The sequence below is a fragment of the Aythya marila genome (assembly GCF_965140915.1).
Source record: "Aythya marila genome assembly, chromosome: 16".
NCBI lineage: Eukaryota > Metazoa > Chordata > Aves > Anseriformes > Anatidae > Aythya > Aythya marila.
This window is the reverse complement of record NC_139057.1, coordinates 9,609,375-9,633,354: the sequence shown is the minus strand read 5'-3', so window position 1 is coordinate 9,633,354 and position 23,980 is coordinate 9,609,375. Positions and strand designations below refer to the sequence as shown.

The 23,980-nt window shown below is 41.0% G+C and overlaps 2 protein-coding genes across 5 annotated transcripts in view; both read right to left on the bottom strand.

Annotated features, from left to right (window-relative positions):
* The window catches only part of CPNE1 (copine 1), a 41,579-nt gene extending 18,767 nt beyond the window's left edge, over nucleotides 1–22,812 (bottom strand). The window contains exons 1-2 of one of the 3 annotated variants that reach the window (XM_082773104.1): nucleotides 22,696–22,780; nucleotides 19,955–20,005 (exon numbers count right to left, since the gene is read on the bottom strand). The gene's annotated coding sequence lies outside the window, so the exon portion shown is untranslated. Of the gene's footprint in view, nucleotides 1–19,954; nucleotides 20,038–22,695 lie in introns of all 3 variants that reach the window. The other 2 variants (XM_082773103.1, XM_082773102.1) reach the window with 2 other exon arrangements.
* On the bottom strand, nucleotides 10,950–22,782 carry RBM12 (RNA binding motif protein 12). Of its 2 annotated transcripts, none has more exons than XM_082773101.1 (3): nucleotides 22,696–22,782; nucleotides 19,955–20,005; nucleotides 10,950–15,558 (listed from the first exon to the last, which is right to left on the bottom strand). In XM_082773101.1, the coding sequence occupies exon 3, from the start codon at nucleotides 15,534–15,536 to the stop codon at nucleotides 12,894–12,896; it is 2,643 nt and encodes an 880-aa protein (XP_082629227.1). In that variant the 5' UTR covers nucleotides 15,537–15,558; nucleotides 19,955–20,005; nucleotides 22,696–22,782; the 3' UTR covers nucleotides 10,950–12,893. The 2 variants fall into 2 exon arrangements, with proteins under 2 accessions (XP_082629227.1, XP_082629226.1); XM_082773100.1 differs by having other exon boundaries at nucleotides 19,955–20,037; nucleotides 22,696–22,752.
* Nucleotides 22,813–23,980: the final 1,168 nt, after the last annotated feature.

The following is a 23,980-nucleotide window of genomic DNA, read 5'->3' as shown; positions in this document are numbered from 1 at the left end:
TCATCTTGAGCTGAATTCTGCACACTCCTTTCTCAAGGGAAGAGTTTCCAGCACTCGGCTTCAGATCCATCAGACACCTATGTTTTTGCCTTTTGTTAGGACATCACATAATATATTTTCTTTAAAATATGGTCTTACATCACCTGTGTTACTCCTATGAACTCAAGAGCAGGACACAACCCACAGAAGTCTACGCAAGATCCTGTGCTTGTAATCCACCAGTACTCCATAGAAGTTTTTCACTACTCAACCAGAAGTCATTCCCAGTTTTCAAGTAAACGCAAATCAGCTCCAGACCCTTAAGAACTATATATGCATTAAGAACTGCTCAGACAACCAAACTGAAGTCCAGTTTAAAAATGTCAAAATGATTAAGTCTTACTACACATACCACCTCTGCACTGTAAAGATGATCATGAATTCCAGTTGTAATACACACAAAAAAGTAAATGCCATTTCATATTTCCAAACTGTTCTACACTAAATGGAGGCACACCAATAAATAAGTTGGAAGAACTGCAGCAAGGTCCTAAATAATGTAACCAAGACCCCCCCCCCCCCCAAAAAAAAGCTGCATTCTAGGAAAACCATGTAGGAGATGCATGCTATACATGTAGAAGACTAACCCATTATCTGCTACTTTCTGGAATTTTATACAAGCTTTTCAGAATTTCCAACAATTCTCACATATTTTTATAGGAAAAAAAGAAGTTTTCACACAGAAAAGAGCATTCTCCAATGTAAACAACATTAACTCCATAGATGAGCCTAGTAGTACCTTATACTTCTCTATTATTCCTGTACTGATTCTGCTTATGTACCAATGCTTAAAAGAATAAAACAAATAAAAGAAAGCAATGCCCACCTACACTTGAAAAAAGCCCTACTTAAAGATTTTAACTGTACAAATTCATAACCTTGAAGGGTTTCACATTTCCCAGAAGTGTCATGTATTGGTGTTTGAGGCATAAACAAACTTCTCTGTACTTATCTCCCTGCAAAATGAAGGCCATCAATTAGTAGAGCCAGGAGCAACGCCTTCTGGAGAGAGGAATGTCAATGGTAACACAGAATCCAGACAGTCTTGGGTCAGCTTGGTTTCACTGCTCCACAGAGGAAGTAATATAAGCAAGGATTTTGCACAAGAAAACCTTCAGTTTATTTTCAGTTATCACTAATAAATTCTCAACTGCATCTCTGTATACAACATTCATACTACATCAATTTACACAAAATACTACACATCAACTTAAGAACTTCGTTAGAACTTGAGCTTGAAGTTTTAATGCACATGCTCAGAAATAACTGAACTCAACGAGGTTATTTGGTACTATTCTGGCTATAGCTTCCACCCTACGTTGTGCTTACAAACACCACAAACGCCAGCAATCCTGTTAGCAAAATGCACCAGCAATAACAGCTTCACCATTTTGGTGTTATGCTTCCCAACAACTCAATACACCTAGCACTTGTAACAAATTCCCAGTTAATAAATCATAATTTCCCAACAACCCTAAGGTAACCTTAGGGTTGTCCCTTGCTTAGTGAAATCTGATGTCTTGCATTTATCACCCTTACTTCTTCAAAAAAGGCTTTCTTTCCTCCCAAGATCCCTATGTGCACAGACTGTCAGATATAATGCTTTCTCAGGTTACTAGTTCACTTTTCAGAGGACAGTCTGTAACATTTCAGATTTCAATATTACAAAATCAACACTGGTGCGGAGTGCAGAAGTAGTGTCAGCTCCACTTTTTGTATGTATTACCAAAATAAAAATCTTAATATGATCATACTTTCCCACGCCTCATGAGGCCCTGCCAGAAATAATAAAGCTAGATTTTGCATCACTAGATGCACTAAAAAGCATCTTCATTCAGAGCTGAAGTCATGAGACCCACATGGGGAGGACAGTGCACAAAAATTACTAGTGATTACAGCTCCTCTGCAGCACTCTGGATCTCCCATGGGCCCCACAGCCCAGACCACTGAAGAGTTACAATTTTCCACCCTTTCATTACTCCTAGGGATTGATCGGGAAAGGGACAGGTAGGACTAGCAGTAGAAATTTCTACATGCAGATAACAAATTCTGTTCTTTATATGCAGTGTTTCATGTTATCTGGCATCATGCATCTTGATTGATTAATCAAAACTTTGGAAAAAGGAGGTTGCTTAGCCATTATTACAAACTTCACTTGTTTCACATTTCTTGCTATCTGCTAATCATTAAACAAAACATTAAAAGCACCTTTCTAACCAACGTGCTCTAACCAAGCCAGGTGCCAGCCTGATGAGTTACCTGTGCTCCACCCAGCAGCCTGAACACCTGGGAAGAGCAGCCACGAGGACAGGCACACGGCCCCCAAGCAGGGGAAAGCTGGCACGCATTTCTGAAAGGCACAATGTTTGGCTGTGCTGACACAGAAGTGACCCAAGCCCTGACCGAGGTAGGCAGGTGGCCAGCTGCCAACACAGGCAAGCCTTTCTGAGCTCCAAATTTGACTCCAAGCCATAGGAGAGTAGATTTATTGATTACAACATGCCCGCAACACTACTGAATATAGATGGAAGTTATGACCTACTTCTACTTACTGAGCTGTCTCCACACGAGCCAGAAGCTCCAGGATCACCACCAGAATTATGTTTTCTGTACCTAAAGGTGGCCTCCTGGCCCACATGCTGCAGTGGTGCTGTGGCAACCTGACCTTTGGGAGAGGTCCAAGAAATGACTGAGCAGGGACAAATCTCATTTATGCTAATAAAAATAATAAGTTTAGGACAGTTTAAAAAAAAAAAAAAAAGTCCATGTAATCATAACCAACAAGGTCAGAAGAAAAGCCTGTGACTTTCTTAGTATAGTCTCATTTTGATGAAGTAAACAAACAGATCAACTCTGATTCTATTTCAAATACTAGTTTGAACCCGATTGTAGTGTATGACAAGCTAACACCTCAAAGTTAAGCCAGTTATAAAGATAAAATCTTAAAGAGCTTGTTTTACAAGCTCCTCCTGTGAAAGAAAAAGCAGTTCCCCATAACACTTAACAGCAGACTTAAAAAAAAAAAAAAAAAAAGTATTGAAAAACTAACCTAAAGCAAGTTAGGGCTTTAGAGTCAATCATTCATTTGGCTTAATGTGGAACATGTAACTGCAACCCTTGAATCACTCATTAAGTTCACCCACCAAATAAGACTTTTTCTGTACTTTCTACATACATATTCAGCTGCTATACTTTTTGCCCTGTGATTCTCAAAAATTACCAAAATATAATGAACTTGATTTAAAAACAAAAACAACCCAGCTCAACCACTATGACCTTGTAATAACACAACACATTTTACACACTTTTGCCTTTCTCAAGGAAGACTTCGTTTTTTCTATTGAAATTTAACTATTCCAATCTCAGGCACAACCACGTGAAGATTCTGTCCCGTGCCTCAAATTAATTAAGCTGGTTATGGCTCAGACTTCCACGTTGAGCATGAACTCCTCAAGCAGAGACTGAAGACTGCACCATATTCCTCCTCTATTACACCATGCTGCAACAGGGCCTACAGGTACTTCAACATAACCCTTCTTACTTACACACATCCATGATTTTTGAGGATACTTCTTGGTGTTCATTCTTCTGCTTCCTCTAGCATCCTCTACCTTTCCCAAGAGCTGGAAAATCAACGCCCAACGCATCCCATTCTTACTCTAGAGCCTGCATGATTTTATCTACTCCCTCAAACGCAGACACGACGTTATACAGGTGACGGTGCGGCAGAAGTCACTGAGGTACATCTCTTCAGACTAGTACATACTGCACCAACAGCATAGCTTCAAAATAAAACTTCAAGGAACATGTCAGCAGTATACATTTTTACCAAAAGTCTTCGCTGTTTTACCAAATGAATTCACACAACTTAAGAATTCCGGTGATCACTTAATGAAAAATGGGCCATGTTTCTTGTTTTTATTGCACTACAGAATTATGACTAAAAAGGGTGAGATTTCCCAGATGAACTTTGGATAGTCAGTTCTGGGTTGCTCTGGAGTTATTACTGCACAGTGACAACCTTTCCTAGAGAATGAGTACGAACATAAAGCAGAAGCTACCTCTCAAGTTTTTCTCTCCTTATAGAATCACACTACATCTCCAAGGCTCTCTCTTCCATGGACTTTATCTCCTCTGAAATATGATCCAGAAACAAACCCTGTAATATTTCTGCAGGGCTCATAAGCAACCGATTTCTTAAAATGTATTCATTGCTAGTTTAGCCTCATATGCCAACATGGTCTTTCAATGTTTACTCCTCCTTCTGAGTACGTCCTTTCTTCAAGGTAAAGATTCACATTCCCAATACTTTTCTGACACTTAATTATTGCCGTCTGTAGTTGCATATCTTCACTTCTTCATCCTAATCTGTTGCAGAATAATGCTTAAAAAAAAAAAAAAAGAAAAGAAAAACCTGTGAAAAGCCACCACCACAATAGCCCGATATCAAGGAAGTACAACCAAGGAAAGGATTTGGTAAAGGAACTCGAAGTTGTTTGTTTGTTTTCACCTCTTCCCCCATTCAGACTAACAACAGAAGTATTTAAAAGGCCAGGTGAAGAAAAGCACTACGAAAGCACAAGACATTTACCTTGTGTCCCTTTTCTGTCCTCCTTCAGATCCAACGTCTCCTGCCAGTCTACCTTCCCAACAGCATGAAGTCACCTATTAGAGCTGCAAGTTCAAACTACTCTACTTATCCCAGCACAAGTGGTCCAAAATGAACATATACTCTTCTTTCATTTAGGAGATAGATGCCATTACTGCAAACAGACATCTCCTCAAGTGCTTATTCTATGTCTGCTCTCTGTAGTGTATACTCTGCAGGTTTTCAGCCTCTTCTCTAAAGAAGTCTGCTGTCAGTAAGTTTGACTTTATCTTATTTTCTCCAAGTCAAATAAACCATTCCAATGTTTTTAATGAACATGACCAAACTAGGGCAGTGGAAAGTTCATTTAGCAAGTAATAGTTATTTGATGAAAAAGAAGTGTAAATTTAACAGCTGTAAAAGTATGAATTACTTTTACTCTACACAGAGAGAGAACTTGGAGTTACCACCATTAGATGGAACCTGGAAACTCGCATCAGAAGTTGCAGCTTCTCTGGGCACCAGAGGGCTGCCTCTGTAGGAGAACAGCCAAATGCCTAAGACAAGTAAGATGCCAGGACTTAGGTGCCAAGACTCAGCACACTAACAGTTTGTTCACAGATTCTTCATCGACGGGGTTTTTATGTGTACCTAGTGCAGCAGGATTTGAAGATCACCAAAGGATTACAACAACATCTGTTTTTATATTATAGATGTAAATAACCTTGGAGTGTGGGCTGCTCTTTAAAAACATTCAAAAACAACAGGTTCATGCCACCTTTTCAAGACTAGCAAGGGGGAAGGGAATGTTATATACTTCTATCACCTCACCACAGCATGCACAGATCTCTATTACAGGGACCACTCTTGCCTTTCACCTTCCAGTTCATAACAGAATTTAATGACAACGCTACAGTCATATTCAGCCAGGTCACTGCACCAAAATAGCTGGTATTTTGTAGAGATATAAGTAATGTGGAGACTAACATTAGGATTTCTATTACATAGTAATTTATCATTGCTTTTGTTTAAATCACAGTATTTTTGTATTGGAAAACTTACACTTCTGACTTAAGTTACTTTCTTAAACGCACATCTAAAGACAAATTTTCACAAGAAGTTTCATGCTAAAGCATGAACCATCCAGCAGAAGGAAGACACTGCTTACACACTCTCCTTTCTACTGCCAGGATTAGAATAGCTAAACACCACCGCATTCAAAGAAATAGCATGACACTTAGCTTGCACTGCAAGGAATAAATGCTATTTGGATTATCACTAACAAAAATATGGTGTCAGTTATCCAGGGGGATGGATGCGAAGCTGGATGACAAGCCTCCTTAAAAAAATTCAGGGCCTTTGTGCAGTACATTGTTAGGTGGTATGTACTTTATCTAACATACTTTAAAAATTTTCTGAGATGCCTTAACATGCAATTTACTCAAAATGCTTTTATACATACACAGGTAGTATCACTGACAAAGGAAAAGAATTACAGTGTCTTTGAACAACTGACCATCCAGAACAGTTCCGATTTAAAGCTTAAGAAAAATGTGGGTACTTCACAATCTTACATTAACTGTTCCTATTAGTAAACAGCAAGCCATTTAGATCAATTACAGACCTCATATTCTACCATTAATAATTCAATTTAAATCTCATATTAGTTTAGAAGTTTAACTGGCTACTCACTGTTTTATTTTGCTCTTTTTTCACACAAGCTCGGTGCGAAGTTTTTAGACCACAAATAGTTTTCATTAGATTAAGGCATCACTTCGTGGCTTTTTGTTTTGTTTTTGGCTTTTTTTTTTTTTTTTTTTTAAACTAAAGCCAAGGTGAAACTTCTACCTCCACTTTAACCCTAGCAACTTTTCACTGATGTGAAAGCTGATGCTTCATTAAGTTGCTTCTGCCATTGATTTAACAGTGACCAGAAGGACAAGCTCACTATGCACCACCACCCTGCACACACACTTACCTCACCTCTGAAAAGTGTTCAGGTCCACAGATGAAAAACTCTATGCTCTAAAACCCGCTCCTTTCATTCTTAGAAGACTAGACCTAAGACAGAAGGCTGTCTCTGCAGGAATGCTGTAATAAGGGGAGGGAGGGGGTCCTAGAGAGGTTAATTGGCAATATTTAATAACTCTACCTCCCCTCCGCCCCTTGATGAAGAGGTTTTCCCTATATTCAATGAACTGCTAGTGTCTGATTTACTTTCATTAGCCTCTTTGCTTTTGTAGCTAGTTGCATTTAGCTTTCCTCAAGAACATGGGATTTATAAATATTGTCCTTTTATTAGAGACATTTGGCCAATAATGAAACTGTATAAGAAACGTAAAAGAAGTTTGAGTTGAGTTTCCTGCCAAACAAGCAAGGACTTTTCACATTCCATATCCGTTGTCCTGTCAAAACAAGCAGTGACATTTTAATAACTTCTGAAAACGACATTTTTTGTAAAAGATGATTTTATGGAACACGTTCTCGCAGATGCTGTCAAAGCACGCAGGTCACCAAATAAGTAGGTGCTATATAGAGGCTTGAAATCTTCCTCAGCAGGCAAGAACAATTCCACAAGTTTTTAACCGAAAAAGGCACTTAAAGTTTCCTAAAACGAATTTTTGAAGTAGGTTAGGTTCTGACCACATTGCAAGTTTCCATCCCAAAATCTGTCTTCATTTCTACGTGGCTAGAAAACATTTCTAAGCTTTCTACTATCACACAGAGCAACACTACATCCACATAACTGTATATAATGAGAAATGACTGACGTGAAACTAATTGTGTGTAACCGTGAAACAGATAGCTGGAAGTTCTACCTACCTTCAGATGGTCAGAGATCAAAGTCATATCATCCTACAGATTCTTTGATTAAAGACACTGAAATCTTCCTACTGTAGTTACAAAAGGTCACCAGCCTTCCAGAAGCAGCGACAGGTCCAAAAACCTGACTCTGCCAACCATGCAAGTTTCACGCAGGATCAATTCCTGTTTCCCTGTTGCAAGCCTGCCAAGTCCTAATTTTTCCATTTCAGAATTTACAGGGAAATTACAGTCCCTCAACCATGTACAGTAAAGGCCAAGAAAACGCTTGTTATCCCCACCCTATCAAGTTATCCTGGCAGTAATCTACTACCCAGTAAATGAAGAACAACAGTCTATTCATTGGTAACATAACAAAATTCCTCCCAAAAGCTGGGCAAAAACAGTGAAGTTAGCATGAAAGCAGTAAATTCAGAGTTATAAAACTGATTTTGTGGAAAATACTCTCATAAAAGAAATCTCTCCCAATTTGAAAGCTTGCATTAACGTGTTTGAGATGCAACTGCTAAGGCTATCTTCAAATAGCTATACATGTGAGAGCATACAAGAGAAAGCCAGCCAAAAAGGAAGAAGCTTTGACCTACAGCAATGAAAGAAACTGCCTGCTTGCTTCTCTCCTGAACTGCCATGCTGTGTATACATATATAAAAACAAAAGAACGACAAAGGAAACTGCGCACAAGTGAGTGCCACTCGGTGAAAACAAGAGTCACAACTAAACCGTCTACCACCTGTGAACCACCACCTGCGTTCAGTCTGGAGCAATGGAAAAGAAACGCTTCTAGAACTATGTGTTTTTACATTTGGTATTTAAATCCACGAGTGAGAAGAATTCAAATCAGGAATGTGTGAAGCCCTCCAAACACAAACAACACCCAAATACATTCCATATAGGAACAAAGCTCTGAGAAGTCATCTATATAGGAAACAAGCTAGAGCATACCTACCTGATCAAAAGTTAGGGAAAGAAAAGGGGAGCTCCATATGCAGCCACAAGCCTTAGTCAAATACATACAACCAACCGAGGAAAGCCAAATCCTTTCTGTAGGAAAGCCAAATCTTTCAACATCATGTTATCACTGCCGAAAACAGGTATCAAGAGCTCCCTTGAGGTTACCATTCCTTCAGAAGCATTTAAAAGGCAGCTTCACTTCCTCTTTCACCAGGAGGAAGAAACATTCAACTCCATACACAAACCATCTCAGATTTCCCAAAGACATGCAAGAGAGGACACACCCACAAAACAGAAAGCAGCACCAGCAAACCTGCAAGGGGCAAAGACAAGCATTTATCTGGCAACACTGCTTCCAGGCCCAAGGCACCATTTCTGAAAAACCTCTCACAGAAACAAAATTTAAAATTGCTAATTGCTTCCTATTATACCAGTCCAGGTTCAAAACTGCCTCGTTCCATCAGTTATCAAAGTTAGAAGCTGACCTTTTGCTTGCACTGGTCTTTGTATGAAACAGAAATTGCAATCCCCTGATTTAGGGATAATCATCTAGAAACAACTACTCTCAAATAGTGGTCCACAGTCCAAATAGTAGGTCCGTAACATGAAGTTGTTCCAAGTTTAAAGACTAGAAGGCCAACAAGGTTCAGAGGCGCACACAGCTCAACAAGACACTGAGGACCGACACCATTCACTGCTTTGGAACCACCACGCTAGAAGACTGAGGAGGAACAAGATACAGACACTGAAATCATGATTTATAGTTAACGCACCATTTGTGTACCTTGGTAACCAGAAAAAAATATATTTTTCTCTAGAGTCTGCAGTCTTTAGTATACCAACAGTCTCAGGGAAAGATGCCAACAATTTTATATAGTAGAAACAACAATATCTTCAAGGACAGCCTGAACAATTTAGCACAACCGACCAGCAGGTATGTTCTTTACAAGGCAGACCATCAAAATCAACTGGAGCACAACCAGTCTTCATTTTTGCATCAATCTTCCTCTCTATTTGCAACAAATTCAAAGCATAAACATTCAAGAACATTTAACACTATGAAAGGAACAGCTTTCATCCTTCTTAAAACTATAAAGCCTCAAACTGCTTAGAAGCCTACACTGAAAATGCGGCAACACTAACATCAATTCTCTATTGAAGTGTTTTCTATAGTATTACCAAGTTCAGATTTGTTAAAAAAAAAAAAAATCTGATTGGAACATTTACGTGTAACTATTTGAAAACTTGGTAGCCTTGATGTTATGCTTTCACGTAACTGTTACAGTTCTCCCATGTGGGTCACAAATTTCTCATTGAATAATTTATTATAGCCATGCTTTCTCTTGTGAATGATATGATTGCTGTTAAACACACACAACGTGACAAAAATATGTAACGCTCTATCACTTATTTTAACAAGTAGTACTTCGACACAAACACTTAAGGAACTGCTAAAAACACCAACTTAACCAGTTGCATAAACACAAGTACCTTCTTTCCATAATTGGAGGAAGGTGAGACACCAGTTTCGCTGTATTGTTCCAACCAGGCTATACAGGATGTCAGTTCTGGCACTCAAAGCATCAAAGCCAGAGCAGCTGATTCCTTCTAATACTACTTCTTGTTAGCAAACAGCGTTGAAGTGTATGAGAGGGCAGTTACATACTTTGCACAGTGGAGACAAGACCCCTAAGGTCCTACCCCTTATTTTTAAGGCTGTTCGTATAAACATCTGCAAAATAAAGAATTTCATCACATCCAGTTACATAGTTTTATATCAGAGTATCCTCCATAGTTTATCACAACATTCAGTTTAAGACTGCTTCTACTATGAAACTGTTCCTATGTTTATAGGAAACCTCTAACTATTATTTACAACTAATACTTGATATAGATCTTTATCTACACTTTAGAAGATCTATAACAATTCAGGACAGCAGCCGTGTTGTTTATACTACATGCTGAAATTCTAAGTATGTTAGGACTTCTGCTTTTTCCAAGGGCCTACACTTGAGAATGGTTCTTTACTCATTTACGCAAAAAAGAAAAGGAACACCAACTGATTGGCAAAACGAGGAGCCCCTTCACTGCCCCAAATCCTTCACTTAAGCATTCCATCCGTGTCCATGTTCCAAACACCAATGGCTTTTTATATTCATTTACACATTTTTAAAATAAGCATTTAAATATCCTTATCCATACAGAAAATCAAGAATCAGAAAGTGATTTCCAAAACAAACCTGCACTTTTAGAAAGTTCAAAGGAACACACACACAAGCATGTTTCACAGAATATGCTGTGTCTAACGCAAACACCAGTAACCCTGTAGCCATTACCAAGAGAATCAAGAGAAATGATATCAAAAGTAACAAAAAAAAATCTGTGTATCTAATTCCAGACACCTGTAGTTTAATTACATTTCACAACAAGGCAAGCATTGCTGTGATTCATTTGAACTTGAAAAAGTTATCACCAGTTTCTGCAAGTCAACACACGCTAATATCTTAAATCAATTCTGTGAACAATGAAGCCAAGTTTTCCTTTTCAGTAATTTTATTCTAATGTGAAACATGAAGAAACAAGCACCCAAGTAACTCCAATATAGTATGAAACTTTAATAAAAGTTGTTTAAAAAACAAAGAGCAAAATTTTAAAAATAAACTGAAAGGCTTGACTCCTAATCACACATCTTTCTGACATCAGCAAGAGTACTTTCAGACTTTCAAAGAAAAACAGATCTGCTGTTGAAACATTACTCCCAAAGACTGTTGAAACGCATAACATGAAGCTTCAGAGACAGACAGTTTTATTAACAGGAGGCTTAATTTTAAACAGTATATACAAATCACATGACTTTTCCAAAGTTGGGACCACCTAATAATCTGTCAAAAAACAAAATTATGCTAATGAATTACAGAAGCATCTGTGTAATGTGACCGCCTCTTTATTGAAGTACACCTTTATACAATCCTTCCACATATTCCTGTACTGTGAAATCCTCTCAGGATGCAGCGCCGCACAGGTTTCCAAATCTCTCCTACATACCACATGAATAAAACTGTTGCCACTTGCACCTCTCAATTTTGCCTGACAACACACTTCAGTGTTCCATGATATGCAACACCAAAAGGCACTGTTTTTCTTGTCCAAAAAACAAAACAGTTTAAAGATTACCATGTTTAAGTACAATGATTTGCAGGGAATAGCAGGATTTTTCAGGCAATGCCCAAGTCTTAAAATTTATCATAAGCCAAGCAAGGATGAACCAAAAGTTTCTACTTTCCAACTTGTGAATTACTTCCTTTCCAATTCTCCATTTTTCCATGAAAGGTTTTACTGCACAGCAAAGAAAATGGCAACTCTTTACAGACTTAAATACAACAGCACAAGTTTATTGCAAAAATATATAGTAAACTCAGTATTTTCAAGTTTTGGAAAAAAATAAATTTTATCTCTGAATTCACCCATAGCAATAATTCACGACAGAGTTGCTGAAGATAAAAGCTTCTTTCATATATAAACTAATTTAAAACTTTAGCTGGACTCCAATCTTCTACTAATAATCACCACTTTGGTTCTCTTAGCAGAGACTCTATGTAAGTAGTTCAAAAGACACATGAGAAATACAACATCAATATCCAACTAGTGTCAAAGATCCCATCCCAACTGGTTCATGTAATCCTAACAAATCAAGCTACTTAAACAATAATGAGTATTTTCAAGTTGTTACTTCTACTGAAAACGTTTTAAGTGTACTATAAAACTCATATGATGTTTGAGGTTAGCTATACTTGTGGCAAAAGTCTTATTCTGCACAGTTATAATTGCAATATATAAATAACTAAAGGTTATTCCACAAAGAACAGCTTGAATTTTACAGAACGATTCTGCTCATACTTAAAGGAATTAGTTCGGTAGACATATCAGCAATGGGCATAATTCAACTGTTCATACAGCGAGAATCTTGGAAAAAAATAAAGATACATACACAAAACAATGAATCTGTGTACACTGAGAATTCATTCAATTGGAAGGGTAAAATCAGGACTTGAAACAAAGCTTTGACCTGTAAACAAAGCAAATTCAGCCAGCTTTTAACCAAATCTAGAAATAGCTATCTATTTTACAATGGCTTGCAAGAGCACCCACTGAAGAGCTTCACTGACTTCATCTATTTCCCTTATCCGAAACTACATAAAACCAATCTAGATTCCTTGATAAGCACTGTGTCCAGTATAGTTCACCAAACCTCTATGATGAAAAGCAATCTGCCTACCTTCTCCACACATTTGTACGGGAAAATCCACTGCGCGCGTATCCTTGCAGTGTTTCTTCTGTAATGGCTAACCCAGTGCTCTGTCTTATCAAAACAAGTCTGGTTTACAGTTTAAACAATCCACAGGTTCTATCCTGGAAATACTATAAAAACCAATCCGGATGCATTTATCACAGCACTATGAATATCTATTCTACAACTACTTCATATTAACAGCTACCCTAAAACAAGTTTTACTTTTCTTGAGCCTATAGGCCTGTCATTTAAATCAACAACAGCTGCCATTGCTTCATCACGAGACTCAAATGCAACCATTGCTTCTCCTGTGGGCATGCCTTTCTCGTTGTATTTTAAGCACACTGAACTAGGGATCACTTGGTAACCATAAAAGAAATCCAGAATTTCATCCACCGAAACAGTAAAGGGCATATTTTGCACTTTTATGACAGTTGGTCCTGGCTTCCCAGACCCTGTTCCAAAACCTGGGGGTCCACTAATATGTATGTTTCCCGGTCCAGGTCCAAACCCCGGAGGTCCACTTAAATGCCCAAGACCACCAGCAATTCCTGGAGGGCCACCACCAAAATTGGGGGGTCCACTTAAATTGCCAGGACCGTTACCAAAACCCTGAGGGCCCCCTCCGAAACCTGACGGTCCACTCAAATTACCAGGACCACCTGCAAAACCTGGGACCTCAATACCTGCACCAGGCAAACCACTACTTGCAACTGCAGGTATTCCTGGTCTAGCATCAGGAAAGCCACCTAATCCAGGTGGCGGCAGAGGCGGACCAAATGCGCCAGACCCACTAAAGTTACCAGGGAAATTAAATGGAGGGCCATTGTTCGCTTCTTTAGGATTCCCCCCCAAGAAGGCATGCTCCTCCGCAGCAGGGGCCTGTGCTCCAGGCACAGGTGCATTTCCTTGTATTGGTATTTTCAGTATCTTTTTCCCTTGAGACTGTGGGTTTCTCTCGATATCTCTCATTTCTTCTACAGTAATCAAACGTAACACAACATCTCTTCCATTCAGCTTTTTACGGTGCAAACGCTCTGCCTTACGAGCATCATCTTCAGCTTTAAACTGAACCAGTGCTTGTCCTAAGCCTTGCCCATTATTATCAACAAGAATTTGTACAGAATTTTCTTCTACTGCCAGTCCCTCTAGAAACTGAAGGATTTCCATTTTTGTTATATTGTACGGAATATTAGATATATGTGCACACAATTTTGGCAAACCTGACTCTGCCTCAGCATTCATGATGATTTCTCTCTGGTCATAGTTAAAGTTCTGCAATCTTTTACGAATCAGCTCTATCTTTTCTAACATTGCCTTTTTAGTAATTGGATGAACTTGAATGAAGCGATTCCCTATGTACTGCTTATGATGACACAAAGCTGCTTTGTAATCAGCTTCATTTCTGAACTCAACAAAACCCTCTCCAATTGCCTTCCCATTAGGTCCATAAGCTATATAGATGCTGTCTTCAACTATATCCAGCTTTTTAAAAAAATCTATTACATGTTTGTTCTCCGATTCAAATGGAAGACCTTTCAAATAAACACAGAAACCCTGTTCATGGGGAGATCTAGATCGTGACCTTTTCTGTCCGCTAGGAGATTTGGACCTAGAATGAGCCTGTGGAGGAGGAGGGTGCGGTTGCCCAGAGGGACCCATGGTTTGCTTGAAAGTTATGTGGCCTCCAGCAGCCACCCACTGTCTCTCTGTTGCAGGACTAACTTCAACATAGCGCTGAATCATCAGCATTCTGTTTCGCTTCAGTGCTTCAAACGTATCTTGAGGAGAAAAGAACTTAACTAGTCCGTTTCCATTATTTCGACCTACATGATCCTTCAGCATATGGACTGCATCCACACGGAGCCCAAGGAAAAAGTCTTTCACATCAGATTCTGTTGCAGAAAAGGGCATTCCATGAACGCTGACATACAAATCGTCTGGATTGATTGGAATTGGTTTGACACTATTTTGAGAATTCATCTGGATAGGATTTACAGGATTCATGGGACCAATAAACAATGGATTCAAGCCGCTGTTCATATTCACTGCTGCTCCAGACCCATTCATTCCAGTGGGTAAAGGTGCTACGGGTGGAGGATTCATAGGAGGCATTCCCGATATGGGAGGCATAGGCGTCATCGGGGGTACAGGGGGCACAGGGGGTATTGGGGGAACCGGAGGAACAGGAGGCAGTGTGGGCACAGGAGGAGGAACAGGGATTGGGGGAATAGAAGGCATTGGTGGCAAAGATGGCATAGCTGGAATAGGAGGGATTGGTGGAGGAGGTACTGTATTCATTGGGGATGCTGTACTAGGTATAGTCGAGCTAAACGTTGGGCTACCAAAGGTACTCCCAAGATTTGGAGGTGCAGTCCCCATACTGGCAGTAGAAAATGTGGATATGTTTTTATTGCTCTCATGCACAGTAGTTGAAGCTGTTACTACACTAGGAGAAGGGTTATTAAAGTTAGGTACAGTAGTGGGCAAGTTAACCCTTCCACTCATTCCAGAACTAGGTGGTGGTCCTGACCTGCTAGCATTTGCTGGTGGCATATCTAGATTGGCAGTTTCGAAACGCCTACGACTGAGTTCTATCATGTTTTGCATTTCGGTTTTACTGCTTAGTAATAGTGTTACTTTAGACCCTTTAATTGTACCACCTGTGCGCATCATACCAAGCCTTGCATCTTCATCAGTGGCAAAAACGATGAAAGCCTCACCCAGTTCACCCCCTACAATATGCACGCCCCCATCAGGAATGGTCAATCCAGAGAAGAAGTGGCGAATGTCCATGGTCCCCGCCACAATCGGGAGACCTTGCAAGCGGATGACCACAGCCATGCTGCGCTGAAACAACACACACCTGCAGATGAGAAAAGGCAACGGCTATGTCAGACTACTGTTTATGACACCATGCAATTACCTACAGACACCATCTACTACATTTGTTTACATACTCCTAACATCTTGCAAAGATTAAGCATGTTTATATTCCAAGTTCCTTATTCGTGTTTGTTTACTTCACGCAGACTGAAGTATTAAACATTTACCAAAACAATTACTATACATTTTGCACTAGAAATTCCAAAGCAACTGTTAAACCGAGACCCGTAAGTGTCAGTGGAAAGAGAACTAGGGAACAGCATAAATTAGAACTATCATATCAATAGTTGAGTATTTAATGGAACATAAGCTAAATGCATTTTAGCCAAGCAAACAAAATTAAGTTACCATACACTGATATGGTATCCACTGTACCTGGCAAAGTGACTGCCAAGAATTCTGTACACCTATGAGCAATAAAAAGTTCTTTTTTTCAGTTGGTGACAGATTTTATCTCCAGGCAGGTGAAGAGGACTGAGAACATACAGGGAGTTATGAACAAAAACCCATTATGGACAACAGCATAAATCACTATCCATCCTGACAGAGGCCATCTACATTATAGCAACGTTAGATTTTACTCCTAGCAGAAGCAAGGGGTCAAGGCAAGAGTGAAGCTAACAGCTGTAAAATAGCCCCAGACATTTTGTGACTATACAGACCCCACCTGAACTAGAACAACACATGTGCATATCCTAGCTGGATATATGGCCTTGAAGATTTTAAAAAAAAAAAAAAAAAATCGAGCCATAACTGTAATAGCTGTAGATATTCAGTATAATATTGCATTTTCAATCTCTGGCATGAGTAAATGACTTCTACCTCTGCAGCTGAGGCTAGTGGACACTTAAGATTGATTTTGAACATCTAGATTTTGAGTTACCTTGCATACATTCTAAAGAACAACCTCCGGTCACATCAGAAGTACAAGATAAACAGAAAACTAGGTAATTCTCACTTATTCTTGACAAAGCTTCACTGAAGTCTGAAAGCAGCATAATAATACTAGCACGATTCACCAGTTCCGAAGCCAGACTCTTATCCTAAATGCTCAGCAGTAGCGCCTTGTTTCATCTGAACCATCTTACCTCTGAAGCTTCTTGACTTCCTAGAGTACAAACCAGTTCAGTAACTACATGGAAGACCTCTAAGGTCACATGTAAGCGGCATTAAAATATTCAGTGGACATTTGAAATTGAGGATGAACCAGATGATACAATGCAACACCAAGAGGCAAAGCACCACCAGAAAGACCATCTTTTAGGCTATACACCAAAGATATGACCAACTGATAGTTATCTCATAACGTTCGCATTCAGTTGAGTACTGTATCCAATTTTGAAGTCAGCTACATTTGCCTGCCCAGGTATTCCAAACAGTTTAGAGTAGAAACACCTTGATTACATCCTAAACTACTAGGTAAAGTCACTATCCAACAATTTAACTATGTGGCATAAGGCTGAACTCAGTATGTAATAAAAACAAGACTAATAATTCTTCCACAGGGAAGAACTGAATAAATTCTGCTTGCACACTGGTTACTCAAATGAGTACTGAAGTATTTTGTTCTGTTGCCCATAAACCAGAGTTAACCCCTTCTGTGCAGTAATGACCTCAAGCAACACACCGCTGTTGGAGGGCATTGGCCCACATCCAGCTGACAGGAGCCAAGCATGGGGAGACCCTTGCCAATAGCAGAGAAGCTCCTTGGCACAGCGTCAGCTCTGCTGCTCTGCTCAGCGTACGTGAACATCTGATTCCTTGCTAGACCATCTTGAACAATACACTGGAACTTCCAAGATGAACATGAAAGCATCTCAAAAATCTACTTCTACATACCACTAGAAAACCCCCCTACTTCACCAAGGAACAACAGCAACAGAAAGTAAAATATATGCTAACCCTCAAGGATTATTTTTTAAAAAGCAACTTTCCCTACTCACGGCAACATAATAAAGCAACACTTGGCATTTACCTCTTCTAGTCACACTTTTAACTAGAGAATAATGTTCATTGCCCAATCACTTTCCAACAGGAAAAAAAAGTCCACATGAAAAATAAACAGGTCAAAGAACTATCTATAAGTACACATCTAATAAATCATGAGACTTTCTGCACTGTTATAAAACCATAATATTTTTCAGTGATTCTGTAGCTTTATTTTAAATTTGCCTAGCGTCAGCAGCAACTTCTGAAATTGGAGTTAAAATTCTTCTTTCTTTAAGGAAGCCACAGTAAAGGCAACTGCAAAATATAAGAGTTTGCCAGATTATACAACAGGACTGCTTTCAAATTAGATGACTCTGAGACAACCAAGGGTTATAGAAGCAACCCTGTTTCTGCATTTATGCTTAAAAAAAAAAAAAAAAAAGCATAATAATAGTAAAACTTGCAAAGAGGTTTACATTTTTCTGTATTACCTATTATACAAATAAATTAATTTCAGAAGTTTTTATGCATCAGCAGTCAGGCATTTTAAGTTTGTTTTTTTTTTTTCCTATTAAATGGAAGATTACTTTTTCATAGGTACTTCCTTACTAATGCAAAAGGCATGACAATCTGATCTGGCCATTAGTTGAACAAAGCCATCTTGGGAAGGAATTTCTCCTCAGATGCGCTGGTGTAGAATACATCAGAATCAACAGCCTGTTAGGTAACTGTATTTACTACTTTACTAGATTCTGTGAACCTAACCCAGAAAGCAAATTAACAGATAAGGCTACAAAAATAATTCTTAGGAGTTCAAGCATCTGAAAACATTAACATAGCTGCTGGGATAATATTAGCAGCTCAGTCTTGCACTGAATTCAAAGCTTCCTTATAAATGCTAAGAAATATCAAAGTATTATTACTGAGTATACTATTTAGGTCCACTCAATCACTACTGACAAGAGAACACAGCAACAGAAGCATACAGTCACTGGGAAAACTAGCTGCAGTGACCTCTGAGTAACTAATGCCATGCATGACATTAAACAAGTGCTCAATATTAAACAAGAGCTAACAGGGACATGGCATAAAAGTTGTAACAAATATTTTTGTCAAAAATATATACTTTAAGTTTTGAGTTATCAGGATTTCACTGCTTTAAAAAAGCAATAGTTTTGCTTCTGTGCTTTAAATACTAAACATCAGAGTAATAACAAAAGGGCCAAATTTCACATTTTTACATACAAGTCAGATTTGTTTCAAAATGCACTTAGGAGACAATAAGTCACTCGCTCTAATTTTCAAACTAACACTAAAAGCAAAGTCCTGTCAAGTATTTCACTGGTCACTTGTTAAAGACAAATATACGTGCAGAGGCAACACCAGGCACAGAACAGGCTGTTAGCACCTCTAAGGTATGCACTGAAGGCAGCTTGTTGGGCTATAAGAACAATTCTCAGGCTGCCTGCTTTTCCTCCTGTATAAACAGATGCTTTAAGGCAAACGCCTTTTTTGTCGTTGCTTTGTATGCTTGAGATCTTGGAGACTAGATCCTCAAGTTCTACTATGGACGAGCCATCCCCATTACCAAGTTGAGGTCAGAAATTAAAAGTAAGGAGCTGTCTAGAATTAATCCAAGTCATCTGATCAATCTTAACAGCACCATCTTTTAAGATGTAGACGTTACACTATGAAAGGGTGTATACAAGATGGTTTCTTCCCCCTAGGCACTAGTCAGTAAAACAAACAGAAATGTTGGGTCACATGCATCAGTTGGTAAAACACCACCGGACTAGCCTTTATGCATGTAAAGGCTGATGCATGTATTTTTTCAATTCAGGACTAAAAAGATTTAACTTATTCCCTGTGAAGTACAATGCCTACATAGTACATACACAGCGTACCTGGCAGTTCCTGGATGAAGGCTAAGAACTGGAATAACATCACTGCTGTAACAAGAATTTGAAATACCCAGGCTGGGACTACGTAGCAATACCTGAGACTGCAGAGTACAGCTTTTATTTGGTTTTTAGATTTTTTTTTTTTTTTAAATGCTAAAATTAACTCATTAGATTAGCATAATTCGAATTAGCTGACAGGTAACTATCTGATCCCTTTAAATACCGCAAAAGCAAAATAGAACCTTCTGAATTAGCTTCTGCACTCCAATAGCTACATTTTCAAACAGTGCAGAATAACTTGAGAGAATGTTACAGACTACCACATGCTGATGAAACAACAAAACATTAGTTTGGCAGAAAATTCTATTTTACAAGAACGACACTGCCAGAACAACCATCACCAGTGGGAGTCAAAGGAATAAGACCAGCTACAGATAATTTGACCCAAATGTTTTGATACCGATTCACAGATTCCAAAAGCTTCAATTATTTCTTAAGGTATACTCAATAAGCATAAAAAGAAGTCTTCAATTCAAAGTCTCTTACCTGCAAAGACAGATGTTTTTTTCTTAACAAGTAGCAGAAGCCAAGCCAATCCTGTGGGCAACCAATTAAAACCAACTTTTAGACTGCAATAAAGAATAAATGGAGGCAAAAATCAATGCAGGCAACACAACAGCAGTAACAGTCCACAAAGAACTGTATATACAGAAAGTTCAAACCTGTGACCACCACAAGGCACTGTGACATAGAACAGACACAAGAGTAAGAGTGCGTTTTCTAATACCTTATCCCTGTATCACTTTTTGATAACTGCATTGCAGTTGCTATATAGTTCATGACACAAATACATGCCTTCTTCAAAGAATATAGGAAGAACCAGCAAACATTCAAAGAATCTTTCAAATTTTCCCATTCCTAACAGATGAACAAGTCACTCTTTCAAAGGCAAAAGTTAAGAAGCAAAGACTTAAATTCTGAATTTTAACATGCTGTTGCTCCATCAATATTTCTTTCTCCAATGGTGCATTTTCTAACTTGAAAAAAGGAAGAAAACCTGTAACTCAGAAAGTCTCCCTACAGCTGCACGTGAAGAACTCTTCAAGAGTCACACAAACTGGTGAAAATAAGCAACATCTCACAGACACCTCTAGGCAAGTCACCTCAACAGAGCACACCATAAGAACTCCCTGAGAGATACCATGCTTTGTAATCTGCCACTTTATAATCCAAACCCTGATGAAATGAACATTTTTTTTTCCATCTTTGAAAGTACAAAGCGTCTTCCTAGGATTACAACTCGCAAAACAGAAAAAAAAAAGCTTAACAGTTTAAGTAGCAACATGTACATTTTGCATTTAAAAGAAGGAACGGAAAACCTCTTACTCTTTCATTGCTTAGCAGACTACCTCATGCTGCAGTTTTCCTTCTGTGGAATACTACCCAGAAAAGAACCATGCTAAAAACTAACTGCCTCCTCCTCACAAAACCCCAACAATCAGTTTTCAGTTATAAGCATCCTTATCAGAGTAAAGTTACAGACAGAATTACTACTAAACCATCCACAAACTCCTTAACAGAGGGAATTAAAACAAGCGCAGATATTCACAGATCTTCAAGGACATTTAACAGCAGGCTCACAAATGAGACGACAAAACTATGCTCTCCAGACTCATATTAAAATGGCTAATGCATTTATGAAAATAAGACTTTTTATTATACCTTTACAAAAAGCAGGCAATCCCATATTAGAGGATTCAACTATATATTCAACTGTATACTTTCATTTCTAGCAGTTTTAAACAGTAGTTTACAACACAGGTAACAAAAAAATGTAACGACCTCAAAAACAGTTTTGTGCAAAAGCATATCTGCTTTTCAAGAAGCAGATAAATCTTTCATGCGCAAGGAACTTTCCAAATAAAAAAGTCGTTTGAGACACTTCCAGTCAAGCAACCACAACGTTGCAAGTGTTCCTTTTGACAACAAGCTGAGGATTTGTAGAGGACTAAGACAACACACTACAACGTGAAACACAACAAAAACCAAACCAAGCAGTTAGTTTTCTTCAGAAAAGGTGTAAAGCTCTGCTGTATATTTAAGCTTTCCAGCAAGCATCATCTGTTTTCATTCACAACTCTGAATTCTCTCAAAGAACACCCATCGCTCTCATTAAGACATCCCTTCCAGTCAACCTGACACGTAAGAGCATGTTAACAAAGCAAACATCGACCAGAGCACAGGTGGTTCAACACCACACCTCTGCGACTTCATGGGAGAGGGTCACCACAACACCCTGTCACCGGCTATGCATGGATATCCGCCCTCCAGTGAACACAGAACCCCTGGCGAAGGAACCTTTAAAGGCGTGCACCGAGGGAACAACCTGCCGATACTCCTGCACAAACCCCGCACATCGAGGGGGATAAGAAAGTCGCCAAGAAGAATGGATAAGTCCAGAAACGACTGGTAAAACAAGAGCCGAGAGACTTTTCAAGACAGCTCAGAGACACTAGGCAGCGGGACCCACTCCAGCACCTTTCTTCCCCCAGAGCTGATTTTCATTTTTGGAAAACAGACTGAAAGCACTGTGCGGCAGCCTCCCTAACGCTCACAAGGTAACCCCGAGGCGCGGTGGCAGCGCCGCAGGCACCGGGGACCTCCTGCTCCGCACCGCGCAGAGCGCTCGCCCCGCTTCGTCCCCGGGGCCGCCGCGGCCGACCCCCGCCCCGCAGAGCCCCGCCGGGAGCGGCCCCGCGCCGCTTCCTGAGGCCGCCGGGGCCGGGCTCCGCCGCCGGCCCCCGCCGCCGGCCCCTCCCCGGCCGCGCACCTCCCGCCGCAGCCCCCGCCGGGCCCCGGCCCCGCCGCTCCCCCGGGCCCGTTCGGCGCCTCTCTCCCGGGCCCCGGCGCCGCCGCAAGGTCACTCGGCCGCCCCCAACGGCCGGGCCCCGCGGCGCCGGCGCTCGGCGCGCTCCTACTCACCTGGGCCGCGGGCGGAGGCGAGGGGAGAGGAGAGGAGAGGACAGGGAGCGGGGGCGGGGGCGGGGGCGGCGGGGGCGCGGCCCGGGCCCCCCGGCCCCGGCCAGGCGGCAGCGGCGCCCGCTCGGCGCCCCCGGCCCGGCCCGGCCCGGCCCGGCCCTTTGTGCGCGGGGCCGCGTGCCAGCCGCGCCGCGCCCGGCCTCCCTCCCCTCGCCTCGCCTCGCCTCGCCACGCCGCGGGCCCGCAGCGCAGCGCGGGGCGGGCGGGAGGCGCGGGCCCGGCCCGCCCGGGCGCCGCCGCGCTCTTACCGAGGGCTCTGCACGGGACAAAGGCGGAGAGCGGAGCCAAACCGCCCCCGGGCCCCGCTGCGCGCCGAGCCCAGCGCCACCGACCGCGCAGCGCCACAAAATGGCCGCCTCGCTGCGGCGCCGCCAGGGAGGGGCGGGGCCGGAGCTCGGGGGGCGGACCCTCGCGGTGCGCGCAGCGGGCCCGGATCCCGCCCCGCCCCCGGCCTGCCCGGGGCGGAAAGGGCCGAGAGCGGGGGCGGCCGGCGCATGCGCAACGCGAGCGCCGCGCCTCGTCTCAGGGGTGGCTGGGGTGGGGCGGGGAGGGGCGGGGACGCGCGGTTGTGGGGGCAGCGCTGCCCTTTTTTAAGGCAAAGTCAGAGGTAGAAGGCTGAGCAGAGCGATGTTGGATCTCTGCTTGACGGTCTGTATCATTGGTTCCGGCACAATAGTAGTACAATGATGATATGACACGTTTTGTGGAAATTAAAGGCAGTACAAGTGAGCATGGGTGTAACTGCTGAGGAAGCAGAGGCATCAAATTTTTAACGAATATAAGAGCCCTGTGGAGACAGGTTGTTCTGACTCCTTCACTTGGAGACATGGTGCAGAATTAAGTCAAATTACCCTGAATTAATGCCCTTTTGGTTGCAATGTCCCTTTGCTGTATTTACACTTCACTTGATTGAATTTCCTGGCAATGCACATAACCAGAGAGCATCCTAACCTGAAGAGCAGCTAATGCTCCTCAGGAGATACTCTGCCACAGCACCTCGATGGACATGGATAATGCTGTAGCTTTCATTTCTAACAGAGGAGAAAATAAATAAATAAATAAATAAACGCTGCATAGCCTCCTGCAAGAAACGAAAATAATCACCTCATATAGCAATTTATTTATTTTCCTACTGACTCTGAGAGTCCATCAGCTGGGTTGGCTTGGCTGTTTCTCATCACCTAGCAGCAGCAGGGGCCAGACCGTTTTGTCCTGAGGTGTTGGGGTGAGGCTGCTCAGCAGGGCCCCCATGCTACCACCACACGGTTTGTATCCCTTCGCGCTCCTATTCATTCCTCTGTACAAGGATGGATTTTGGGTGAATGAATCCAGCTTATCAAATAGCTTGTACTACCTTTTTTTTTTCCTGACTACTATGTGCCAACTACAAGTTTTAATTGTTCCCAGATCATTTTTACAAATGTTCAATATAAATAATCCTTACAGAACCTTCCCAGATTTTTTTTTTCATTCCTCATTTGTATCTGTACTTGAAATCTGTAAATCAGATATTTGTTTCAAATTGCTTTATTG